General features: G+C 36.3%; 1 protein-coding gene across 1 annotated transcript in view; it reads right to left on the minus strand.

Annotated features, from left to right (window-relative positions):
* pitpnm3 (PITPNM family member 3) overlaps window positions 1–21,298 on the minus strand; it is a 110,576-nt gene that overhangs the window by 32,524 nt on the left and 56,754 nt on the right. Inside the window, exons 6-8 of the mRNA XM_051129550.1 lie at window positions 11,499–11,688; window positions 9,017–9,139; window positions 4,320–4,492 (exon numbers count right to left, since the gene is read on the minus strand). Coding sequence (XP_050985507.1) covers window positions 4,320–4,492; window positions 9,017–9,139; window positions 11,499–11,688 — 486 coding nt within the window. The remainder of the gene's footprint in view (window positions 1–4,319; window positions 4,493–9,016; window positions 9,140–11,498; window positions 11,689–21,298) is intronic.

Consider the following 21,298-nt stretch of genomic DNA (forward strand, 5'->3'; position numbering starts at 1 on the left):
GGCTGGGATCGTTTAGAGCCCTTTGAAGCTGCATTTAAACTACATTTTGGAAGTTTAAACACAGGGGAAACGTAGAAGTCCAATATACAGAGAGAAGTTCTGAGAAGTTTTCCTCAAAAAACATAATTTCTTTACGACTGAAGAAAGAAAGACATGAACATCTTGGATGACAAGGGGGTGAGTACATTATCTGTAAGTTTTTGTTCTAGAAGTGAACTACTCCTTTAATATTTGTTGATTGCCACCATTCTTGAGGTTTGTGTCTAGTTTTGAGGGCTGGATTATGGTCAACTACTTATATCCGTTTCCTGGACATCTTAGTCTTTTAAGATGTTTTACAAACAAAGACAGTGATGTCTACATGTTAGACTAAGTTATCCATTAAGGTTTCTATAACACTTCACTGTTTTTCATTCATAAATAAACATAAAATTGATAATGACTTTTTACACTTTTTTTTCATCCAGTTTTAGTTGCTGTAACAAGAATTTTTCTATTAGCAAAATAAGACAATCAGCACTGCATGAACAAACACATTTACATTGGCTAAACAAAGTATCTTTACTCAGATGTACTAAAAAACTATTGTTAAGAGAACTCAAAAGTCTTTTGTATCAAGCTGCCTAATTTTTTTTTTTTCTCAACTATTTTTGCACAAATATTTTCTATAAACAGTGCACAAATATTTTTTATAAATTTTCCCTTAGGCCATCAAAGACACAAATGCATTTGTTTCTTCATCAGAACAGATTCAGACAAATTTAGCATTAATTCATTTGCTTAATTTGCTTATTTTTTCCAAATTCCGTTTAATTTTTTTAACAAACTCTGTTTTCGTTTTAACTTTTCTGGATTCTGTTTTTTTTTTTTTCCATTTAAATTTATCTTGATTCTGTTTTAATAATTAAATAAAAAAATATTAATCAAAAAGCATGTCCAATTAATCAAAATCATGGAACAATTTAAAAGTTATACAAAAAGTACATTTTTAAGCCCCTATGAAATACATTTTATTAGTTTACACATTATACAATTAGACATTTTATAAATTGTTTTTCTTAAATTCAGTGTTATTTTTACCAAATTTTATTTATTTATTTATTTATTTTTCCCAGAAATATTGTGTTGTGCATTTACATTTTTCTAGTAAATAATTTCTGGTAAATAATTTTTCTGGTAAATGTTCCTTAAAAAAATGTTTTAATAATAATTTTATTATTAGTACTAGTACTATCATTACATTAAGGTAAAATGCTCATGAATAAATGCTCTTAAATAGTATTTTTGCAGCTTAATATTCACAGACACTAGTCCATGTCGTGTTTTCATTTAAGTGTACTGATCTACTTTTAATTTATTAATCCAAATTTAGCAAATTCCGCAACATTCCGCGTTATAGCGTAAATTACTTTTTGTCCCAAACAGCTGATAAAAACATCACAATAATCCACAAGTAATCTTCACAAATCACTGTATTTCTTGTGAAGCAAAAAGCAGCATGTTTGAAAGAAGCAAATCCATCAAGACATGTATTTTTTTTATTTAAACTGTTGCTTCCAGCTAAAATATAAGTCCTCTATTCATAAAATAGCTTTCTCCAAAAACAAACTCATCCTGAATGGCCTGAGGGTGAGTACATTTTCAGCAAATTTTCATTTTTGGTGAGCTGTCTCTTTAAGCATTCAATAAAACAAAGAAAAACAAAGCAGAATATACACTTGTCCTCACGGATGTCCAAAAATGTGAATACTCAACCCCGACGGATTACAGCAAGAATCTTTCAGTTAATCTGTCAACAACTCTTCTTCTCCTCCTCAGTGCCTTTCAAATCTCCACCCTGTTTTCGCACATTGTTTGTCTTTATTACCATCACGCTAGGAGCGATGACAGAAAAGCTCTTAAAGACTCTGACTGGCTATCTCACCTCAGACTGAGTGTGAAAAGGATGGGGTGTACAGGGCCCCAGGGACAGATGATTGGGAGTGAAATGTAGTAGAGCTGAGGGGTATGGATGAGCTAAGTGATAAGTCTCCCTCAGGTCCAGTGCTATCAGTCCTGGGTGAGAAACAGTGCTTTTGTCCAGTACTCCTCTCAGCGGCCCTACAGTGACTACACAAAGATGAAAAATATAAAAAACCTATGGCAAGATAACTTGCATTGTAAGGGCTGGTAACAAGTCGATAGATCATTAGTATCAGTTGCTAAGACAACCAGCATCATGGTAACCTTAATAAAACATTTTTATGGAAAAAAAAAAAATCTACTTGTATGTAAGTCCCTATGATTTTTTTACACAATATGGAAAAAACAGATGGAATTGCGGAATCCGGAATTTGCTGTATAACTCAAAATGTCATGGAATTTGTCCAATTTAGGATGAAAAAATCAAAAGTAGGTCAGTGCACTTAAATCAAAACGTGATATAGTGTCTGTGAATATTAAGCTGCAAAAATACTATTTAAATACGTACCTAAGTGTCTCTGTTTAAATGAAATAATCTAAAAGTCACTTCAATAGCATTTACCATTTCTTTTAAGAATTACTATCGTAGCATCATATAAAAACAAAAACATTAAGGTCTTCACAGCAACCCATCAAAATAAAAGTTCAATGTAATTGAAGAAACTGTGACAGAAATATCTTACTTAATGTAATGATAGTACTACTACTTAATTATTAATATTATTATATTTACCAGAATTTATTTACCAGAAAATGTAAATACACAACAGTATTTCTGAAAAAAAAATAAAAATAAAAATAATAATAATAATAAATTAATTCTTTATAAAACCAATTAATTAGACATGTTTTTGATTGTTAAAATTTAATGAAACTATTAAAATGGAAACCAGAAAATTAATGGAAAACAGAATTTGTTAAAAATAAAACTTAATTTAATTAAATACAAAAAAAACATATTTCCTAGAGCCTTGAAAATGAAATTTTTAATAAATTGTTGCTAAATTGAGTAAGTTTCATCACTTCAATTAATTAGACATGCTTTTCGATTAATATTAATATTACAACAGAGTCTAGAAAAATGAAAACAAACTGAATACAGAACAATTTTTACAGAAAAAAAAAACAAAAGTTTGGAAAAAAAAAAACAGAAGATGGGATGTACTTGTGACTAAAACTGACAGCACACTTGTATGTAAAAATAAATGTTACTACACTAAAATGAATATTACAGTATACTATATTACAGTATACTACACTGAATATACACTATATATATATATATATATATAAAATATTTGAAAATATTAAGATTTAATAGTGTAAAAAAAAGAAAAATGAAAACTATTGCCATCACTCATTTGATATTCAAAAAAAAAAAAAAAAAAAAAAAAATATATATATATATATATATATATATATATATATATAATAAATAAATAAATAAATAAATAAATACAACAAATAATTGAATCAATGAATGAACTGCTTGAATTGATTTTTTTCTAGACATGTTTCAGTACTTTCAAATGTTCAGATTATAATCTCAAAATTTACAATCCCAAGGAAAATGAGAATGCATTTTCAAAATACTGTATTTATTCTCATTTGTGTTCAAATTTTATTTAAAACTGTTAATATATTCCCCAGTGACTCAATTTTTCCCTCGACATGACACTGCTTAGCTTTAATCCGAAGCTGCGTAAGAATACTACTTTATTTGATATGCAATTTTATGCATAATGACATAAATTGGTTTTCAAAACATGGAACACTATTGTTGTGCACAGGAATTTTCAGGAATGCTTTTAATAACAGATCTGTGCTGGAGGCTTACGATAATGACGGTGCACAGAAATCTCTCTTGCCACATCAATACCCTAAATAGGATAATTTAGAAGATAAACAGTTGGATATTTGGTCCTTTGCTGCTATGGCATCGAGCAACTTCTGCCTCAATTTCTCATACAGTACATGCACACTGACTGCAGCTGTGACTATTAATAGCACTGCAGGCAGACGCAACATGCCATCAAGCAGCCAATATTAATAAACAGAATCGAGGAAAAAGATGACACATTTATGGATGACTGGTCCAGGAGGACACATCTGGGTAATCTCGATCTGATTTCTTCTTACAAAAAGAGAAGCATATTAAACAGAAGCATAAGAATTTTCCCTGCCATTGTATTAAAGTCTACTTAAGAGCAATGTCGAAAACACCATAGCGTTTACACTCTTCAGGGACTGTTTCACACGGTGAAAATATTGTAATAGAAACACTTACTCACAGCATCATAAAACAGCATTTCAGAGAGGTTAAATCTTTGGTCTGTGCTCTTTCAAGCATGCAGTACCTGCTGAGGAACGGGTGGTGCTGGCTGCCAGAGGAGTCTCCATCATACGAGTCGCTCTGTTTGCGGCTGAGTGGAGTTTTCCTGTTGCGGGTCTCACTGGGGCCAGACAAGTCAATGTTGCTCCTGCTAAGACGCTTGCTGGAGCTCAGACTCGGATTGACCTCAGGGTTATCCTGAGTGTGTGGAAAATGTGAGACACAGCCAGCTGAACAGTCATCATTTATACAAATGTGCAGTTAATCTAAATGAGCACTGAGGTACAGTGTCAAATAAAGTCTGGATGGTGTGACTAATGTGACAGCTGTTCTTCGCTCCCTGTGTGATTGGAAAACCCACTGGAATTTGCTCAGAAGTTGTTCTGTCTTAACTTAGAAGACTAAAATGAGCTCGGGGTGATGTTTCTTTATCAACTTTGTCTCAGAGGGTTCAGAGATAAAAATAAACACAAATGAGACAGATATCGACATTCAGAGTTACAATATAGAACTATGAAATTAATGTGGATAGCATAGCTCAGAGTATTTCACCATGAATTTTAATAAGACATTTTTATATTGCGATATTAAATATTCAGACTTTGATATCTTGGCATTTCTGAGCAGAGTTTGCGACATTGTAGAGATTTCATCTACAACTTTAAAGACGTGATACTACTAGGGAAAAAATCAGACAAGCAAACAGGCAAAAAGTCTCCTTTTGTTCTCCAATAAAATCTCATTGCAGTCTAGGCGAAAATTAAAGATCTCATCTCATTTATGCATTTGATGCCAAATATGTCAAGTAATATATTGGTACCAGATAACTGTGTGTGTGTGCTTTTTTTTTTTTTTTTACCTTGTTTTAGAAACACACTAAAGGAAAATCCGGGTATTAAACATACATGGTTTAATATACTAAAAACGTGTTAGAAAACCCATGAAAGATTTATGTTATTTTAAAAAATCCACATCGTTTTATACATATTTTGGACTATGGGGGGCGCCATTATTTCGATGATGTGAAATGTTTGCACTTGGTGAGCTACTGGCACTACTTGTTGTTATTTTTACCATAACACAACTTGGAAAATAAAATACTGATACAATAACCACATTGTGTGAAGTAGAGAAGAGAAGTGATTTTTTTCTCAGATCCGATTTTATTGTATAGCTGTTCACATTGTTGTTTTGAATATGGCCATCAAATTTACAGTGTGAACAGATCATGGGTTTCCAGGTTTTCACAACAAAATCCACCCAACTGCTTCTCAAAACTAGCCCTACCATGTTCAGGGTGTTAAATATCTCATTATTGGGTTCGCGTCAACCCACAAATTTGAAAAACAACCCGCGGCAACAATGGAAAAAGTAGCCCGGTTCTGGGGGGAAACTGTGGATTTGGCAACACCTGCACACTGCGCCATCCTACAGAAGTAAACACGGAGGACATAAGGTAAGCAATTATGCGCATGGGCATGTTACTTTAAAAAAGTAATTAGTTACTAGTTACTTCTCACAAATAGTAACTGAGTTACATCATCATAAAAGTAACAAATTACCAGAGAAAATAACTAGTGTGTTACTTTAAAAAAAAAAAATTTTCAAATGTGTCAAATAACTTGGATGCCCCCAATATTAAATATGGCAAATGAATAAAATATTGTACATTAATTTACACTATTTTAATGTTGCTGTGGGACAATGTGAGGCTTTCCAGGGGCTAAATATCATGTTATTCGGGTCACTTCAACCCACAGACATAAAAACATCCCACAGATATGAATAAGGTATTGTTTGAAACTGCAAATGGTCTACTTTTATTTGTGTATAGTCATAATAACAACAAAATAATGTACTTTTGTAAAATAAAGAAAATAAACAGTGTGCGCTCTCAGTCTCCATCACCCCTCTTCACAGACATGTAAATCAAACAACCTGAATCTCAGTGAATACGTACTTAACGGACATGAGAAATATATGTATAGAAAGCTTGAAATGTCCATTTTAAATGAAGCAAGTCACGTCAAAAACAAATATGCTATGATAAAGTAATCCGTATGATTCCAACACGAGCTCCAGTTTTCCCATCTAAACGTATTCTCTCTAATGTAATTACGCCCATGAGAGGCTCCGCTTTTCAAATGTTAAACATCCATGTGAGACACGCCGGCATGTAAGTAACCTCCGCAAAACAAACGTGAACATTCATCAAGTTAATCTTGGCTACTTTTTTTTCCTGGAAGAGAACTCGCTGACCGAAATAAGCCAGAATTTACTTCAAAAGAAGAACACAATGTGATGCGATCTGCAGCTTTGCAGGTCCTATGGCTAAGAGGGAGTCTACTCAGATGAAAACTGCTTCAGTGAGCTCAATTATAGTAACGCTGAATTTTATTGTCTGATCTGTGTTGGATATAGTACCACATACTGTATGGAATGCTACGTTCACACTGCAGGCAAATGTGGCCCCAATCCAATTTTTGCTCACATGCGACTCAGATCTGTTTTTGTCATGACAGTGTGAACAGCACAAACCGCATGGAATCTGATCTTTTCAATACTGATTTGTGCCACTTCCATATGTGGTACTAAATCCGATATACAGGTCAGATGTTTTGCAACGCGACCGCAGTGTGAACAGTCATGTTGGATTTAATGCAACTTTGACGTCACTCTAGATCGACATTCGTCATAATTCCATGTTGACAGGAGACACTTCAATGATTTTACATACCCCACTTAAGTGATATTTACCCCCGTGAACATGGTTGGGCTAGTAGTTTTGAGAAGCAATTGGATGGATTTTGTTGTGAAAACCTGGAAACCCTGTTCGTATCGTTCTTTTGCCCATGTGGGCCAGTTCAGAACCATGATCTGTTCACACTGGAAATCTGATATTGGCCACATTAAATCAACAATGTGATCACCACAAAAAACGGATCTGACAAAAAAATCAGAATTGAGCACTAAAGTTTGCAGTGTGAATGTAGCCAAAGTGGCACAAATCATAACTGAAAAGAACCGATTCTATGCAGTTCGTGCTGTTTACACTGTCATGACAAAAACAGATCTGAGGCTATGTTCACACTGCAGGCAAATGTGGCCCAAATCCGATTTTTTTGCTCACGTTTTTATCATGACAGTGTGAACAGCACAAACCGCATGGAATCTGATCTTTTCAATTCTGATTTGTGCCACGTCCATATGTGGTACCAAATCCGATACAGGTCAGATATTTTGCAGTGCGACCGCAGTGTGAACAGTCATGTCGGATTTAATGCGACTTTGACGTCACTTTAGATCGACATTCGTCATAATTCCGTGCTGACGGGAGACACTTCAATGATTTTACATACTACCAAAAGTTATCAAGACAGTTGCGAAAGGCAACCAGTGGAAGTGTGAAGTGTCAGAGCTTGCAAGTATTACAGTGACAACTCTATATGCAAGCAAAACATTTGGGCTCGTATCATAAAAATGTCAAAACTCTGCTGTCTTTTGTCACATCCTTGTCTTTATTTTTCATTTTGCCTTGCATAATTTTGCTGGCTTCTGCAGCATACACTATAAATAAACGCATAAACGCTTACTTTATGTCCTCTGTGTTTGCTTCTGTATGACAGCACGCTACTCAAGTGTTGCCAGATCCACCGTTCGCCAGATCCAGATCCCACAGAATTGGCCTACTTTTTTCACTATTGCTGCGAGTTGTTTTCCAACTTTGTGGGTTGATATGACCTCACTTACGTGATATTTATCCCCCTGAACATGGTTGGGCTAGATTTGGAGTAGTTTTGAGAAGCAATTGGATGGATTTTGTTGTGAAAACCTGGAAACCCTGTTCGTATCGTTCTTTTGCGCATTCGGGCCAGTTCAGAACCATGATCTGTTCCCACTGTAAATCTGATATTTGCCACATTTAAAACAACAATGTGAACAGCTACACAAAAAGAATCTGAGCAAAAAAAAATCAGAACTGAGCCCTAAGACTTGCAGTGTGAAAGTAGCCATACTGTATGGAAGTGGCACAAAACGGAATTGAAAAGATCAGATTCCATGCGGTTTGTGCTGTTCACACTGTCATGACAAAATCAGATCTGAGTCACACGTGAGCAAAAAAAAAAAAAAATCGGATTTGAGTCACATGAACACATACATTATATCTACATTAATACATTGAACTGTGTTCAAATAAAATGTCTTAAAGACCCATGTCCTGTTCTCTCCACTTCAGCCCTGATTGAGGCTTTTAGTAGACCATGGCTACTGAAAGAGCTTACAAATGGCAGACAAGAAACGCTAGATGCCATGGTTGTAAACATGCCGATGCTTGTCATGATGCCGTAGCCACTGAAGGAGTTCGTCAGCATGGATTTCTCTCAATATGTGAGAGCGTTTAGACTCCTTGTGGGGAAAAATCAATGGCATGGCATTTGGTTTAAGCCTATGCTTATATCCATCACCACCTGTAAGCTCTTTCAGTAGCTCACAGAGTGCAACCATTTCATGTCATCGAAATAATGGTGCCCCCCACAGTCCAAAATATGTATAAAATGACGTGGATTTTTTAAATAACGTAAACCTTTCATGGATTTTCTACTACATATTTCAGTAAGAGACATCACTTATGTTATATTAAGCCATACAAGACAAGAAAAGCAAGAATTGAAAGTAAGAGATGTGTTTTCAAACCGAGTGATTCAGCGTTTATTTACATACCTTTAAGCTCTCTGTGCTGTTATGTCGGCTGCTATGGATGGGGCTACTGTGTCGTGGGCTGTTGCTGAAACAGAGAGCGTCGAAACACAGCACACCTCCCACACAGTCACCTAACAAACACACCTGTACAACACACACACATACACACACACACACACAAATTCAGCCAAAATCAGTGCGGCGTTCTTGCATGCAATCAACACTGTCAGGCAAATCTCAGGATTACATAATGACAGCTCAATCTACAGGGCAACCAGACAGTCGATAACACGTTTAATTAACTGTACAGAAACAACACAGCTGCAAGTCTACTGCTTTCCTGTTTGCTGTTGATGAGCACCTCTATGGTGAGCTCAAATAATGTATGGATGCTCCACAAACAAACAAACCCACAGGTTTAATTATCTGTGTCAACAATAGTCTGTGTCATGCTGTAAATAAACTACACAGCTATGCTTTGTCAAAAAACACCTCAATTTTTCCTAAATCGGAAGGCTATTCAGGCGCCATTTGAATGGTCAGGATCCCAAGAGAATCAACACTTGACACAGAGCTCATAAACTCCAGTCACCACTTCAGGAAATCATTGTGCCTTCTAAATTGACAGGAGTGTGTTATTGGATTAATCATGTGTGATTATGGAGTAAGACGAGTGGAAAGACTCCCTCCTTTTCCTCTGTTTTGAATGACTCATCACTGATGAGTCACTTTCCCTGCCAGAGACCCACACACCCTTCCCACTGCTGCTCCGCACAGTTTGCCTTACTAATACTGATCTGGGACCGCCCTGATCTGTCTGTGTGGCCGAATCTCATTTGTTGTGGAAAAACAGCCAAAAATGGTTTCAGGACTCGCCATTACAATTACCACTGCTTTGCAAAAAACAGAAAATGCCTATTTTTTCCATGCCATTGGTTCAAAAAGTATTTTTTTCCATTTGTTTTTCTATAGGGATTTTAAAAAAGTGTTCGCTAAAGTCTTAAAAACCATCAACCACACCACCCATTTATGAGGTGAATCACATTACAAACATTTATTTGAAGCAAAAAAGTATTTGAAAAGTTGACAAAAAATATATACATAGCTGCAAGCAGAGATTACTGGGGTTCAAGCTCTTTAAGGCATTTAAACACATAAGAAAAAAGACATTACATATTATTTAGCAAGTCTGTAAACACCTAAATCAATTATTTAAAAATTTTTTTTAGCAAATACAAGTTTTTTAATGTTTATGACTGCTATAGCGGCAGCTGTGGTCCGACCTCCCTACAACTTTGCGCGCTTGTTTAGAATCACCTGTCGCATGTGCTCACCAGGTTTCATGACATTCTGAGTTTTCATTTAGGCTTTATAGGCTTTTCAGTATATTTGGACAGGCCCCTTTTCAAAACGACCGCATTATAGCTTCCCAAAGGGTAAATTTCAACATTTTTTTAAAAATTATTCACCTAGAGAACATAGAGAATTGCTCTGCAGTGTTTATTTTCCAGATTGAGTGAAAAACCTAGAACTAGTTCGCAAAAGTAGGTTTTTACATTTAACAAATGCTTTGACAGCAGTGATTCTAGAGTTGTTTGGAAAGAAAGTGGTCTATCATAAGATATGAATATCGTGTGCAATATGCAATTGTCTATGCCCTTGAAAAATGCAATTTCGCACCCGATTTCTTTCAAATTTCTCACAGACCTTTAGGACAGTGAGTCAAAAAAGCCCCAAGTTTCATTCCAATCGACCTCCGCTAATCGTGTCTAATAGGTGCTCAAAGTTCATCTGCCAATGGTGGCCATGCTTTTTTGAGATACACAAATGTCCTTATATACACTTGTGCCACTTTGGACCAAGAGCGTGGGTACCATATTTTCACGTAGATAGGACAAATCGTTGCATAGTTATGGCTGTTTTTATGGTTTTTCCCCTTCATAGCATCACCAAGTGGCCAAGCTCCGCAACGTTTTTCATGTGACCTCAGATTTAGCTCTTACATACACGTTGTGAGTCTGGCGAAGATATCTCATTTGATTCAAAAGTTACAGCCGTTTTAGAAAAAGTGGACGTTGTGGTCCCTTTTGCAACGGCAAGTCGAAAACTTTTTTTTTGATAACTATTGATATTCACTCTGCAGAGTATCTTACTGCACTGGTTTGGTTCTGACCAGGCAAAAGTAAAAGAAGTAGGTTTTTTAATAAATACAAAATACCCCAAAATTTCGCCAGGGTGATGGACGAATCCAAGCCATGTGTTTTGTCCAGCGTGAGCCGACAAATTACGTGCTTGAACCCCTAATTACAAGGGCAAAGAACTACAATCCCATAAACAGCTTCATAACATTACAGTTGAAGCCCTGATGTCTCATAACCTACTTTTTCAATGTCCTTATTACCGTTTGAACGTTTCAGTTGCTTTGCTGTCTATACAGGGTGAGAAAGCTCTTGGATTTCATCAAAAATTTTAAAATAAAATCATTGGGTGCTCCTGAACTCACCTGCCCCGTGAAGCCCTGTCCTTCTGGCGACTGCAGAAAGCCGTGGTACACCTGGTTGGCCCGGGCAATCACGGTTGCGACAGCATCTTGGTAGTGTGGAGCAGCTATGGCGAGTAATGGTAAAGCGGCCAAAGGTAGATGGTCTACGCTGCTGGACACGCAACTCTCATCATAGCTGTATGGGTTCAGACTGTGGAAATGAAGAGCGTATTAGAATCCAAAGGGATGACCCCTTGTCAAAGCAACAGACATAAAACATTTTTGTTTCACTGCCTTTCTGAACCTTAAGAGATTAGTTTCACCACATACTACATCACCAAGTTTTTAAAATGCTGGACGTTTGGCAGGTACCCCAGTGCTTACTTAAATTGATTGCCAACGTGATCAATCGCTCTTTTTACGAAATTTAAGATGGTAGCTGTGTTTTGGAAAGTGGTAGCTGGTTTCTGAATGTACACTTGTCATTAGCCAATCCAAGCTGGTCATTAGCTGGATGACCAGTTACTATGTTCCAAAACCAACCTAACCACTTAGGTTAGTATGATCAGCTGATAGCTGGTTAGCTAGAATAGCTGGACCAGCTCATACTACTTAATGCCCAGCTCAGAACATCTAATGAACTGCTGATTACCAGTTTTCACTAGCTAATGACCAATTTGAACCGGCTAATAACAATTTTTGACCAACTAGAATAGCTAGACAAACTCATACTACCTAATGACCAGCTCAGACCAGCAGATGACCAGTTTTCACTAGCTAGTGACTAGCTTGAACCAGCTACTTGGACCAGCTAGAATTGCTGGACCAGCTCATACTACTAACAACCAGCTTGAAGTAGTTAATGACCTCCGTACATCAACTAATTATCATTTTAAACCAGTTTTCACTAGCTTGTGACTAGCTTGAACCAGCTGCTTGGACCAGCTAGAATTGCTGGACCAGCTCATACTACTAACAACCAGCTTGAAGTAGTTAATGACCTCCGTACATCAGCTAATTACCATTTTAAACCAGATACAAACTGATTACCATTTTCTAACACACAGCTAACAGCAAAAAACATTTGATATTTCAGCAGGGATGATTTAAATGCATGACTCAGGTCAGAGTGAAGACGATGATGCAATGTGAGAAGAAGAATTGCGGAGAAGCCCGAGGTGCTTTATCATGCTGCACACTGCACGAGTCTGCATGAATCCACAGCATAAAATAAAGAGAAACGTGAAATATCGCCCTGCCCCAACATTGTCACCTTGAACAGCTGTGCTAGCCTCCGAGCCATCGATCAAGCACAGCGATTAGCGACCTGAAGGCTCTGACAGAGAGACAGCAGTGCTCGGGGCAAGAGTACTGATGATGGAGCAGGTACAGCCTTTTAACAGCCCAGGCCAGGACTGGGGCAAGAGCTTTACCTTTTTGAGGAGAACACACCACCCAGTGGTCTAATTGTGAAATTTAATCTATTTAATATATCTATTGGTTTATCTATGCACGGCATTTTCTCCGAGGAGGTAAGGGAGGCAGTGCCTCCTCAAAACATTTGATGATAAAACATTTTTTGCACAAAAATAAAACAACACCAATATAACAAAACAAAACATAAAAACGTTTAAAAATCACTTTTCTAAAAAACAGTGTCCAACAGCGACACCAGCAGGTAAAGTTACCGCAGGAGTCCGCCTCTCTCTCGCCTCCCCTGAGAACACTGAGTTTTAACTATGGATGTAATGAAATTATCAATATATTGTAGAATCGCTATAGCAAAACTGTCTCAATATTATCATAGTCACATTGTGATATGAAACAATATAGGTCTTCTGGGCAAAAAGTGTAGATTTTTTAAATATTCTAATATAAAACGTCTTTAAAGTTGTGTTTTGGCCCATTATACTTTGGCACAGTATCTGTCAAACAAACTAAAACCGAAAGCACAATATGGCTTAATAACTTCACAAAGTCTGTTTTCACTGCATGTTTTAAAGGCGAAGCGCGCACTTCATTCGAGTGAACAGTTTGTGATTCAATGTTTTCCGTGCCTCAGAACGGCTCTGTTCACAGTGAATGCAGTGAACTTGTTTACTGCATGTGCTCTGAGTTTAACTCACCTTTGGGAACACAACGGCAGAGTTGCCAAGCCTGCGGTTTTCCCAGGGAATTGGGCCACTTTAACACTGTTGCCGCAGGTTGTTTTTCATGTCTCCGGGTTGAAGCGACAAGCAATAACGTTATATCTAGCTCCTGGAATGCGAACTGTACCAGGGGAACCACACAACAAAAACCTTTTATTTTACCCGATTTTGACTCGGGGACCACCCTCGAAAAGCGACTGGATTAGTTTTGAGCTAGTTTTGAGTAGCAATAGGGCGGAAACGACTGAAAACGAACTCTGGAGTGGTTCAGTTGTAGTGTGAAAGCAATCCGAGTCAACGGACCAACGAAACAGGCTATATCACAATGTATGATGAGTAATTACGTAAGTTCCATGAAAAGCAGTAACTTTGTTGTATTGCTAACATCTCTAAAAATAAAACTGTGCATGTCTGTGGGTGAGAACGTCTTCGACATTCAAAATAAAAATGCGCCTTTTTATTTTCTAATGCAGTTTCATTGCTCTTCTTTGTAGTAGGTGCATTTTACCAATGTTTTCCCGACGAATCCTGGACTACTGCTCAAAATGATCAATTAATATAACAACAGCTACAAATAATAACAAATAATCAACAATAAGCCCACAAAGATGTTGCTGTTCCATCCTGAGGGATGACAGCTATGCGCAGAATCCCAGAAATTAAACCGTGGAACTTTGCATCGCACGCAACAAATTTGGTCTGCACCAAGAATAAGCAACATTGTAATAATTTGAATCCCTGTTTTGGAACAAAGCAATTCTCAAAGTGCATTAGATACAAGAATTTAACTTTAAAATGTACAAAATTTTCATTTTTTCCTAAGTCTTCATTTGTTTTTGTTTTTTTTGTTTTTTTAAATATCACAATAAATATTGTATTGTGTACTTCATATCGTAATATTTTCGTATTGTGAGATTTTGATATATTGTTACATCCCTAGTTTTAACAGACCCCCTAAAGCAGGGGTGCCCAACCTCGGTCCTGGAGGGCTGGTGTCCTGCAGAGTTTAGCTCCAACTTGCCTCAACACACCTGCTGGAAAGTTTCTAGTATGCCTTGTAAGAGCTTAATTAGCTTAATTGGGGTTGGATCTAAACTCTGCAGGACAATGGCCTTCCAGGTCCGAATTAGGGCACCCCTGCCCTGCCCGGTGAGTTTGGCGGGTAATTGAGAATGAATGGGGAAAAGTCACAGAGGAGGCAATGCCTCCACTGCGATACGATTGGATATGACTGGTTATGTTCGTCTGTGATTGGTTCATGTGATAAAACCCGCCTCTTGTGTTCATGCACATTCCGTCTCGCCAATCAGTCTGAAATAACAATGTAATGTTGTTAATGGAAAGACTAATTAATAAAATTAAGTAAATACCCTGTTGAAAAAAAGGGGTTTTGTGCTGGGATGCTGGTTTTAGCTGGTTTATGCTGGTCCTTAGCTGGTTTAAGCATAAACCAACTAAAACCAGCATCCCAGCATCAAAACCTACCTAACCAGTATATGCTGGATTTTTCAACAGGGTAACTTGCACACTTAGATGTAACCACTTTGTTACATCAAAATAAGACATTGAAATGGCATGAAAACATAATCTGTGGGAGTTCTTACTGAGTAATTCTGTGACTAATATTTACCAAGCTTTGATGACTGATGATGAAAGTTCAAAAATAGTTAACCGTTAACTATTAAAAAAGAATAGCTGAACATAACCTGAACATCTAAATTCTACTTTTTTTTTTTAATTCAAACTCAATTCATCCTGTTTGCTACCTCAATTCAAAACCAAAGTAAATTCAAACACTGATTTGGAATTTACCAGGCATTCTTAATTCAAATCTGAATTCTGCCAAACCCTGGCAACAAAATGGCAGTGACGTGCAGAGCGAAGATATGAAACTTCCCAGGTGTGTAGTCGTGATAGGCTGCTGCTTGGCGAAGTGTGGCACAGGCTACTCGTGATAAATGACTGTTGAAGGTGAAGCCTCCAAGTGGAAATGAACAAGTCCCAAATGGATCTGTCTGCTGGAGAGCCGAAAAAGTAGTCAAGCTCCTTTTATCATCCTTTTGACTGGGGGAACTATGTAGCTCTAGGAGGGCTGTGAAGGAAGTCAGAGAGAAGTCACTCCTCTGATTATAATGACAGCTCATAAGCTCACTGTAATCAGTCTTCGGTGACATCGCCTTTGTTACACAAAAGCAGGTCCCATTTACATCTTACTCACGGGAAGACAAAGTCTGCTTTTTCTTAATCTCCTGCTATTTTTTCTTGCAGAATCTCTTCTAAAACATGCATAAATTTCCTCCAAACACCACTCTGGCCGCTGATCTTTACCCCGGCTCCTCACAAGGCTAGGCTAATGTGCTATGACCCAGTGTGAACAATAGTTCCTGTCATGTTTACATGAACTCTCCTGGCTGGAGAAGGACATAGCCATTACAGTAACAAGCCTGCAGACCAGGGGCCAGGCCTATTAGACATGCTCCACAGCAGGAGAGGGTTCAAAGAGCACCTCCAAACCGCTCAGTATGCCCCCTCACCGCATTCATTATTTATTTACACAGCCTGTAATTAATGTTTGGCCCATGCTAGCAGCTGGCATTTTTGCTGGGGTGCTGTTTTACCTCACTAATATGAATATGGCAGGCTGGGTAATGAAGTCTAACAACCTGTCATTTGTTTTAAAGGAACACTCCACTTTTTCTGAAAATAGTAGGGGTGTAAGAAAATATTGATACACGTGTGTATCGCAATATTTTGTTTGGGAATACTGTATAGATTCTCAAAAACTGAATATCGATATTTAAAAAAAAATAATAATCATACAAGATTCATGACAGTTGCTTCGTTTTGAGCTTATATCCTGACCGCTAGATTGCAGTCTTCTTATCTCTGAATTTAAAGAGTGACAGGAAATACTAGCATAAGGGCACACTGCTAATGTTAGCGTTAATGGAGGATGAAAGAATAGTTTCTGCTCCCGCCTCAGTGTAAAGTGTGGCGTCATTTCGGCTTTTAAGGTAACGTTCACTCCAGGACGTGGCAAGCAGCGGAAATGCCACGCGTCCGCCACCCGTCTGTGCACCAGAAGCGCCCCATGCAGCCGAGGCGTGAAAGGGCCTGCCTGCCACTTTCTCTCATGGTGGGGCTGTTTCGTGCAGCTGAGGCGGTGCTCGCGTCATGGTCTCGGCGATTACACGTGGAGCATAATTACGAACAAAAAACCCCCTGCAAAATCCAAAATTTGCTAATTCTCAGAACAAAAAGGTTTTTAGAATGTCCAATATCTGTATTTATTTTATTGTTTTACAATAAAACAATTGTTTTCTTTAGGAATCCTGTAAGCACTTTATTTTTTATTGATATTAAGCAGATGTAATTCTTTTATTATTATTATTTTAGTTTAGATCAAAATGATCTGACATGGTTACAATTGTAAACTTAAATTGTAAAGCAGGGTCAAAAATATATATGGTCTGTTTATAAAAGCTTACATTTTATACATTTAATAACTAAAGAATCTTGCAAGCACTTTATTTTCCCCCTTTACTCATACTGCACAAAAAAATGATTCAATAACATTGAATGGTTTGCATATGGTGGTGCGTTCTTAATTACAGCTTTTCTAAAATTATGTCCTATTCATAAAATAAGAAATATCCCAATATATCGCCTTTACAATATCGCAATGCATCACAACCCCTGTATCGTGATACGTATCAAATCGCCAGATTCTTGGCAATACACAGCCCTAGAAAATAGGCTCATTGTCCAACTCCCCTAGAGTTAAACAGTTGAGTTTTACCGTTTTTGAATCCATTCAGCCGATCTCCGGATCTGGCGGTAGCACTTTTAGCATATCTTAGCATAGATCATTGAATCTGATTAGACCGTTAGCTTCTCGCTCAAAAATGACCATATATAATGACAATATTTTTCCTATTTAAAACTTGCGTCGTTACATCGTGTACTAAGACTGACGGAAAATGAATGATATGGCTAGGAACTATACTCTCATTCCAGCATAATAATCAAGGAACTTTGCTGCCGTACAACGAGTGCAGCAGGCGCAATGATATTACACAGCGCCTGAAAGTGACCGGCGCTAAGTTTGTGTAGATGCAGAGTTGCAGCCGGCAGAGTTGACGGCTGCGTAATATCATCAATCACGTAAAATAACAGCTTTTTATTTTTCGTCCACCTTTGTACACAATGTACACAAACTATAGAAGAGTCAAGTTTTAAACAGGAAAAATATCGAAACTCTTTGGTCATTTTTGAGCGAGATGCTAATGGTCTAATCGGATTCAATGATCTGTGCTAAGCTATGCTAATAAAAATTGCTACTGCCAGATCCTGAGATCGGCTGAATGGATTCGAAAACGGTAAAACTCAACTGTTTAACTCTAGGAGAGTTGGACAATGAGCCTATTTTCAAAAAAAGTGGAGTGTTCCTTTAAGGGTACGATCATCTTTTCTGAGACGTTTTAGGTTTTGTTCTTAATAGGTAGGTCTTAAGAGTGGCCTTGCTGGATGTTAGTCTTAAATGGCTGTGGTAAAAAAATTAATTTTCAAGTTTCAAAATGAAACATGTAAATATAAAATGTTTGCCAGAAAGGTCTAGGCAAGGCATCATAAGCAGTATTTTTTATACTTTCTGAATTGTGGGTGGTTGCTATGCAATTTTCTGATCAGTTTTAACATGTCAACATTGTTGCTAGGCTGTTCTAGGTGAATACTAGCATTGATTTAGCGTTCTGTGTGGTCGCTAGGTGGTTACTTCAGTTAGAAGTGGCCATTAAGTCTAGGTAAGTCTGCTCCTTTCCTTTCGGTAGGTGAAAATTTAAAGTGAGATTGCTTTAAAAAGAAATAGCACACCTCTTTTCAACAAGCAGCATGATTTGAGGTGTTATTCATGTCCGTAGTAGAGACGGCATCTTAAGAACCATTGTCTGTCAAAAAAATGGCTTTATCTTTGAACTGCCTACACTCTTTACCTGAGGGAAGTAAAAAAGAAGTCTCACCAGAAAAAAACTAGAGAGGAAGCTGCGAAGAAATTCAGAGGGAAGAAGAAAGAGAATGAGCACTGAACTTTCCTGTTTGCCATAAAATTTTGATCAGGCGTTTGTCTAGTTTCCCTCCCTCAAGCTGTGAATACTAAGCTCTTGTACAAGAAAATGTTAGCTTAGTACTAGCAACTGTGAATTTAACCAAGCAAAGGTCTGTAGTAATGGAAAAAGTGAAAGCGGTACAATGGTAAATTGACTGTATTAAATAATATTATTAATATAATTAATATTTTCAAAATAATGCCATGGTTTTACCATTTTACATGTCCAAAAATATTGTAATGTGGTAATTTTGTTAGTGAGACCTCAAACAGGTCAGTTATTTTTAAGAAATGAATACTTGAATGGGTTGTTGACTTGACATGGCATTTTCACTGTCCCACAAGATAAAAATAAATATAATTAATATTGTCGTAATGCTGTAAATCATTAAACATTTCTTTGTTCTACATGGACCTGTTGTTATAAAAGCCGCAGTGTTATTTGACTTTTTTTTCATATTTGAGCCAAATGTCAAAATTGTCCTGTGGTGTGACTCAAGCATGGTTCAATAAATTACAACTTTTATAAATTAAAAAGAAAAGCATGAAAATGTTAATAAATACCTCCGGCATAATTGTACAAGTGTCTAATTTAGTAAATGGCAATAATTTTTTTCATCCATATATTTCTGAAAGTGTAGGAACTTGATACACTTTGTCTCTAAAAATCTTGTCCTATGGTGTGACACCATATCCTGATTTTAAATCGTCCAATTCCAAAAAAAACTTTTATTGGTTGAAGGACACCATTCATGGCCATGTTACTAAAGCCCCTTGTCAAGCCCATGACATGTGCACGTGGTCAATATTTGACTTAGAATTATTCAAATATTTAACTTTTTTGGAACTACTACAAAAGTGTTACGTTTTGTTGTCCTTTGGCATGACACCGCTAAATTATATCTTTTAATTAAAAACTGTATGTTAAACTACATAATCATGGAAATTATGCAAATGTGTCTTGCAAACTGCTAATGACAGGTTAGCTTGGAATAGCAAGATCATCAATTGACACAAAAGGCTGAAACATCCTACGGTGTGATAGAAAATGTCCTCAGGTGTGACGCCTGTACTGTCACACCATAGAACAAAGATGTCACTCCTTTTTATTCTTTTGTTATCATTTTGTGTTCTTAAATGCAATAATTACATTAATGAAACTACTTTGTACTGTTATAAAGTGTCATGAAAATAAGTATAAAATGTGATACTTTGTTTTTGAAACAGAAAGAACTGAGGGAGACATATTAGTGGAAGAGAGAGGACGTGTAAATATAGACAGAAATTTAACAGGGATCCACCAGAAGGAAGGAGATCCTAAGAGAACAATGCAGAAAGTAAACAGAATCAGAATCATGCCTTAAAAAGAGTAGCTATATAGTTTAAAAAAATTCATTCACATCTTAATGAATATAGTTTCAATCATATATTAATTATATTTAGGTGTATCATAAATATCAGTTATATTTAGCTGCACATGTCAGGGGGGTAGAAGAGTTTCAGCAACATACTGATTTACTACCAGACTGAATTTTGTTGATGAAAATGATTTTGTTTTGTTTAAAAAAAAAAAAAAACATGCTGATATTGTTTGTATCAAAATTAAACTTTCTTTTTCATTTGACATGTTCAAAATTAAATAGAAATACTTTAATAACTAGCATTTCTGTCCTTTAGTGTGACATAATGTCCTATGGTGTGACACACATAAAAGAACCACAGATTTGTTTTTATCTCAAAATAAAAACAGTTGTGTATTGCAACAGGGGAAATAGAAATAATTAAATTTAATTAAATTAAAATTAAAATTAATTTTCAGCACTTTTGAACAGATGACAGAAAAGTTTGTCGTGTTGTCAAAGTTTGTCTTAAAATTGTCCAACAAGTCATGGGGGAAAATGATTATAATTTCATTTTGAAAATTAAATAACACTATATAAAAATAAGTGATTAACAATGACTAACAATGTTTTTTTTTCTTAATTTTTGCTGTCACACCAGGACAATTTATGGTAATCAGTTCAGTAAAAATTAACAAAAAAAAAAAAAAAAAAAAAAAAAAAAAAAACAATGAAAGAATTGACAGTTAGAGTTAGACAGTTTGAAGTTAGAGCCCCTTTATATTTTCTTAAAGATCAGACTCCATACTACATAAATATATGCATTTCTTCAAAAATGGTCTTTTACAAAAATTTGTCAACTACACATATTCAGCAAGGACATTCAGCAATTGATTAAAAGTGACAGTAAAGGTGTTTGTAATGTTATAAAAGATTACAATTTTAAATAAATCTTGGAATCTTTTGAACATTCCAGAAAAATGTTAAACACTGATAATATTAAGAAATGGTTTTTCCGCACCAAATAAGCATATTAGAATGCTTTCTGAAGGATCATTTGATCAGGGCTATTGAAAATTCAGCTTTGTCATAACGGGAATATTGCTTAAAATATATTTAACAATAAAAAATATATATATTATACGTTTTAATAATATTTTACAATATTGCTTTTGACCGGTAATGTACCACACTCATTTAAGTCTATAATATCACAGTTAGGATACA

The sequence above is a fragment of the Labeo rohita genome, chromosome 15 (assembly GCF_022985175.1).
Source record: "Labeo rohita strain BAU-BD-2019 chromosome 15, IGBB_LRoh.1.0, whole genome shotgun sequence".
In the NCBI taxonomy this organism is placed as follows: Eukaryota; Metazoa; Chordata; class Actinopteri; order Cypriniformes; family Cyprinidae; genus Labeo; species Labeo rohita.